The sequence below is a fragment of the Colobus angolensis genome, unplaced genomic scaffold, assembly GCF_000951035.1.
Source record: "Colobus angolensis palliatus isolate OR3802 unplaced genomic scaffold, Cang.pa_1.0 Scaffold9, whole genome shotgun sequence".
NCBI lineage: Eukaryota > Metazoa > Chordata > Mammalia > Primates > Cercopithecidae > Colobus > Colobus angolensis.
The window spans coordinates 6,209,150-6,215,308 of record NW_012122931.1 but is presented as its reverse complement, the minus strand read 5'-3'; the positions used below and the strand labels follow the sequence as shown (position 1 = coordinate 6,215,308).

Below are 6,159 nucleotides of genomic sequence, written 5' to 3'. Positions count from 1 at the left end.
GGCTTAAGCAATTCTCCTGTCTCAACCTCGACTAGCTGGGATTATAGGCATGTGCCACCACGCCCAGGTTAATTTTTGTATTTTTAGTACAGAGTTTCACTATGTTAGCCAGGCTGGTCTCGAACTCCTGACCTCAGGTGAATCACCAGCCTCAGCCTCCCAAAGTGCTGAGAGTACAGGCGTGAGCCACCACATGCGGCCAAGAAATCATCTTTGCATCAACTCTGTGCAGCACAAACATGGAATGGAAGCTTCATCCTTCTTGGTGCAATCTACTGCAGTATTCCAGTATTCCCTGTCCTGTCTTATCCTACTCTATTCTTTCCAAATACTAGTTGAGACTCCCTGTACAGGTTGCATGACTCCTCTTTGGATTTGTCAACAGCACAGTTAAACGCACTGCTCATACAACCTTCACAATGGCCTGTGAGGCATGTCCTGTTCCTGGACCACTGTGGGGATAAGGAGTGGAGTGACTTGCCTAAAGCCTCCCAGCTAGTACAAGGCACAGCCAGCCAGCCTTTCTACTTCCATCTCAAGCAAAGTTTTACACTCTTTACCCTACTCTGGGCAGAACAGGGCCCCACCAGCCCAGGAACATATCATCTCTGGACCCATAATCCTCTGTTCTGGCTCTGCCTGGTGGCCACGACCTGGTGGGCACGGTGGCTCATGCCTGTATTCCCCAGTGCTTTGGAAGGCCGAAGTAGGCAGATCCCTTGAGGTTAGGAGTTTGAGACCAGCCTGGACAACATGGTGAAACCCCATCTTCTCTAAAAATATAAAAATTAGGGCCAGGTGCGGTGGCACATGCCTGTAATCCCAGTACTTTGGGAGGCTGAGGCGGGTGAATCACAAGGTCAGGAGTTCGAGACCAGCCTGGCCAACATGGTGAAACCCATTCTCTACTAAAAATACAAAAAAAAATAAAAATAAAAATTAGCTGGGTGTGGTTGGCGCACTCCTGTAATCCCAGCTACTTGGGAGGCTGAGGCAGGAGAATTGCTTGAACTCGTGAGGCGGAGGCTGCAGTGAGCCGAGATCATGCCACTGCACTCCAGCCTGGGCAACAGAGTGAGACTCCATCTAGGGGGAAAAAAAAGAAAAAAAATTAGCTGGGCATTGTGTTGCATGCCTGTAATCCCAGCTACTCGGCAGGCTGAAGCAGGAGAATCATTTGAACCTGGGAGGCAGAGGTTGCAGTGAGCCGAGACCGCACCATTGCACTCCAGCCCGGGCGACAAGAGCAAAACTCCATCTCAAAAATAAAATGAAAAGAAAACAAGTCAAAAAAGAAAACAGTATCAACCTCTGCAAATGTCTGGTGAAGATCCGACTATATCTTACTTGCTTATCTTACTTATCTTAGGGTATCTGACTCTGTATCAAGTGAGAAAGAATGTCATCCCTGGAAAGCGCTTAGCCTGGTGCCTGGGTAAACGGCTTTGGACGGCATTTCACTTTCTCCTCCCCAATGCTCTCCAGGTGGGTATAATTCTTCATTTTGCAGCTGGGGACATGAGGCTCAGAGCAGGTATGTCACCTGTCCTAGTGCCACAGTCATGCAGGGGAAAGCTGAGATTTGAACCAAGCCTGCTCCCTCGGGCCCTGCCTCTCCTGAGCTGTGGCTGGAATCTGGCAGTCTGTGTACCGCCACCATCCGGGGTACTGCTGAGTTGCTGTGAACCCACGGATGGCCAACCCATGCCCGAGGGGACACCCACACACCTCCCCAGCTCAGCTGGCTCACCAGGGGTTGTGGTCGATCCCGTCTAGCCTTCGGGCCTGCAGCTGTTTGGCCATGGTGAGCTGGAGACGAACAAGTGGAAGGTCAGAGATGGAATCTGTGGGTGCAGTGGTCCGGGCTTGCGCAAAGGAGGGACCGCTGTTTTCAGGCCACAGCCCTACCCTGTCTGCTCCCAGGAGGGGCAGAGATCAGAGCTCACAGAAGGGCAGGTTTCTGCCTGCCTCCCAAGCCTGTTATGTTCCAACACCCTCACCTGGCTCCTCCCGACTCCAGCAGCCTCCACCTCCCCAACCTGCAGGGGCTGCCTGGCGCCTGTCCAGTGGAGGCTTCCAATCCTGGCTCCACGTGTCCTGAGACAGAGCCCTGACTTGGTCAGGTTAGTCTGACTCAGGAAGGGCTGAGGGTTAAGGAAGAAGAGCAGGACGTGGGTGGAGCAGAAAGGGAGGATAATGGCAACAGTGACGGCAGCAGCCTCCACTTACAGAGGTCTTGCTAAGCACTTCCATTTCATTCCCAGAATGACCTGGCCAGGCCCATCTTACCAATGAGAAAACAGGAGGTGGAAAACAGGCTGGAGGGTGCAGGGGACGGAGTGATGTGTTCAAGGCTACACAACACACCCACTCAGACTTAGGCCTGTCGGACCCAAGGCCATGTCCTAACTCTGAGGGAGGCACTAATCCACTCCTGGGAGGAGAGTTCCAGGGTCCTGGCTCCCGGCTCGCCCCCTCCCCTCCTAGTGTTCCTCCCAGGCCAGCTCCCTACCCAGCCACTGGTGTGCAGAAACTGGCCAGGGACTGGGTGCAATGGCTCATGCCTGTAATCCCAGCACTGAGGCAGGTAGATCACCTGAGGTCAGGAGTTCGAGACCAGCCTGGCCAACATGGTAAAATCCCATCCTTACTAAAAATACAAAAATTAGCTGGGCGTGGTGGCACGCACCTGTAATCCCAGCTACTTGGAAGGCTGAGGCACAGGAATCGCTTGAACCCAGGAGCCAGATGTTGCAGTGAGGCGAGAGCATGCCACTGCACTCCAGCCTGAGCACTGGAGCGAAACTCAGTTTGGAAAAAAAAAAAAAACTTAGCTGGGCGTTGTGACACACACCTGTAATCCCAGCTACTCAGGAGGCTGAGGCCTGAGAATCACTTGAACCTGGGAGGCGGAGGTTGCAGTGGGCCAAGATCATGCCACTGCACTCCAGCCTGGGTGACAGAGCAAGATTCCATCAAAAAAAGAAAGAAAGAAAGAAAGAAAGAAAGAAAGAAAGAAAGAAAGAAAGAAAGAGAGAGAGAGAGAGAAAGAAAGAAAAAAAAAGAAAGAAAGAAAGAGACTGGCCAGACCTGAGAGCCACCAAACTCAGGTCCTAACCCGCCCGGGCTGGGTGACCCTGGATAGGTAATTTGGCTCCTCCTTTCCTCAGAATCCCTTCAACACCAGAGACCTCGCATGGGCTTTGTGGTCTCTGAGGAACCTTCCGTCCCTATGGGTTTGCCAGTCCCAGATGGCTGGTGGGCCATGGAGCCGGGGATCCAACATTCTTCTCAGCCGCCTGCTGTGGCCAACAGTGAACCCTGGCTCAGGATTTTGCTCGGTTCCACCTCGCTCCATTCCCACTGCGCTCTCACCAGAGGTGCCACAACAGTCTCCATCTAACAGATGAAGACACTGAGGCTCAAAGAGGCTCAGGTACCTGCCCAAGGTCAGAGGAGAAGCTGGCAAGGACCTGGTCAGGGTGGCAGCCACAGTAATCTCAACACCAGGCCCCCCTGTCCTGGAAGGGCCTTGGGGACCATTTGAGTAAGCGCCAGGTCTTCCATAGCCCAGGAACCCCGTCGCGCCCAGCTCAGTTGACATTTATTGAGCCCCTATCATGTACTGGGTTCTGGGCTGGGCACAAGGGATCATAGGAAGCACCACCCTACAGCACCCAAGCCGATTATTCAGATGCAGAGCTACAAGTTCTAGACTAGAGAAGCAGGGGCAAGGGAGAAGCACACATCTAGGCCACAGTTAAAGAGGGCCCCTGAAAGAGAAGGCTCATGCACAGCTTTGAATCCAGGAACGAGCCAGACCCCAGAAGCCCCAGGCCATGCAGGTGGCAGAGTACTGGGGTTAGGGCACTTACAGTCTGGTGCACGCACCGAGTCAGTGGGGCTCCAGCCTTCCTTCCCCGAAGGGGCCCCACCAGGTGCACAGAGATGGCTGCTGCAGTCCTGAACATGCCTCCCAGAGCTTTGTGGCACTGCAGACTTCTCCAGGGGCAGAGGAGAAGGGAGGAGACAGCCCTGGCCAGAAAATGCCTCTGAGCTCAGGACTTGGGTACCCCCCTACAGCTCTAACAATAACAACAACAATATGATCATTGTGTGCCAGGAATAGCACCAAGTGCTTTGTTGCATGATTATCTGACTCCGTCCTTGCAACAACTCTGTTGCTCGTGCACAATACACCCCCCAGCAACCCAAGGAACCCTTTCAAAACACAAATCACCTCTAATTAAAAAATGATCCAGGAGAGGATCACTGATAGCACTGAATATCACCAAGAGCATAAACCAAACATGTTCTGACTCTGGAAACACAGGCACCACCTGCAAATTATTCCTGCGGTAAAAGTGGCCCTAAATTAGATCACACTGTTGAATGACTAAAATACAAGGACAGAAGAACATGTTAAATACATCATGGAGATGCAATCAACAAATTCAAGCAGGGCAATGTGTCTCACACCTGTAAACTCAGCACTTTGGGAGGCCAAAGCAGGAGGATCTCTTGCGCCCAGGAGTTGGAGACCAGCCTGGGCAACATACTGAAACACCGTCTTTACAAAAATACAAAAATTGACCAGGCGTGATGGTGCACACCTGTAGTCCCAGCTACTGGGGAAGCTAAAGTGGGAGGATCACTTGATCCTAGAGAGGTCCAGGCTACAGTGAGCCCTGATTCCACCCACTGCGTTCCAGCCTGGGCGACAGAGGGAGGTATGTCTCAAAAAAAAAAAAAAAAAATTGCCGGGCGCGGTGGCTCATGCCTATAATCCCAGCACTTTGGGAGGCCGAGACGGGCGGATCATGAGGTCAGGAGATAGAGACCATCCTGGCTAACACGGTGAAACCCCGTCTCTACTGAAAATACAAAAATTAGCTGGGCATGGTGGCGGGCGCCTGTAGTCCCAGCTACTCGGGAGGCTGAGGCAGGAGAATGGCGTGAACCCGGGAGGCAGAGCTTGCAGTGAGCCGAGATCAAGCCACTATACTCCAGCCTGGGTGACAGAGCGAGACTCTGACTTAAAAAAAAAAAAAAGTCAATGCCTGAGAAAGAAAAAAAACGTTGAAGAAATCACACTGTACAATTTGGAAGCTTAATACAAACATACAGGAACCAAGAAAGTGTGATACTGGCTTAAAGACAGATATATAAGTCAATTGAATAGAATTGACAGTCCAGAAATAAACTCTCACATTTATGGACAATTGCTATTTGATAAGATGCTAAGAAACTCAAATGGGGGCCAGGCGCGGTGGCTCACGCCTGTAATCCCAGCACTGTGGGAGGCTGAGGCAGGTGGATCACTTCAGGTCAGAAGTTTGTGACCAGCCTGGCCAACATGCTGAAACCTCGTCTCTACTAAAAATACAAAAATTAGCCAGGCATGGTGGTGTGCCCTGTAATCCCAGTTATTGGGAGGCTGAGGCAGAAGAATCACTTGAACTTGTGAGGTGGAGGATGCAGTGAGCCGAGATTGCACCACTCACTGCACTCCAGCCTGGGTGGCAGAGCAAGACTGTCTCAAAAAAAAAAAAAGAAAAAAATGGGGAGGCCAGGTGTGGCTCATGCCTGTAACACCAACACTTTGGGAGGCCAAGGTGGGAGGATCATTTGAGGTCAGGAGTTCAAGACCAGACTGGACATTGTGGCGAAACCCCATCTCTAATAAAAATACAAAAATTAGCTGGGCGTGGTAGCACATGACTGTAGTCCCAGCTACTTGTGAGGCTGAGGCAGGAGAATCGCTTGAACCTGGGAGGCAGAGGTTGTAGTGAGCCGAGATGGTGCCACTGTACTCCAGCCTGAGCAACAAAATGAGACTCTGTCTCAAAAAAACAGGTGGGGAGGCCGGGTGTGGTGGCTCACGCCTGTAATCCCAGCACTTTGGGAGGCTGAGGTAGATGGATCACCTGAGGTCAGGAGTTCGATACCAGTCTGGCCAAAATGGTGAAACCCCATCTCTATGAAAAATACAAAATTAGCCGGGTGTGGTGGTGTGTGCCTGTAGTCCCAGCTACCCGGGAGACTGAGGTAGGAGAATCGCTGGAACCCAGGAGGCAGAGGTTCAGTGAGCCAAGATCACGCCACTGCACTCCAGCCTGGGCGACAGAGGGAGACAGTGGCTCAAAAAAAAAAAAAGGG

The 6,159-nt window shown here is 51.9% G+C and overlaps 1 protein-coding gene across 4 annotated transcripts in view; it reads right to left on the bottom strand.

The window, feature by feature from the left end:
* The window catches only part of CCBL1 (cysteine conjugate-beta lyase, cytoplasmic), a 62,403-nt gene that overhangs the window by 11,549 nt on the left and 44,695 nt on the right, over positions 1-6,159 (bottom strand). For all 4 annotated transcript variants that reach the window (XM_011931248.1, XM_011931245.1, XM_011931247.1 and 1 more), the window contains exon 2: positions 1,751-1,809. In XM_011931248.1, the coding sequence (XP_011786638.1) occupies positions 1,751-1,803 (53 nt within the window). In that variant the 5' untranslated portion in view covers positions 1,804-1,809. The remainder of the gene's footprint in view (positions 1-1,750; positions 1,810-6,159) is intronic.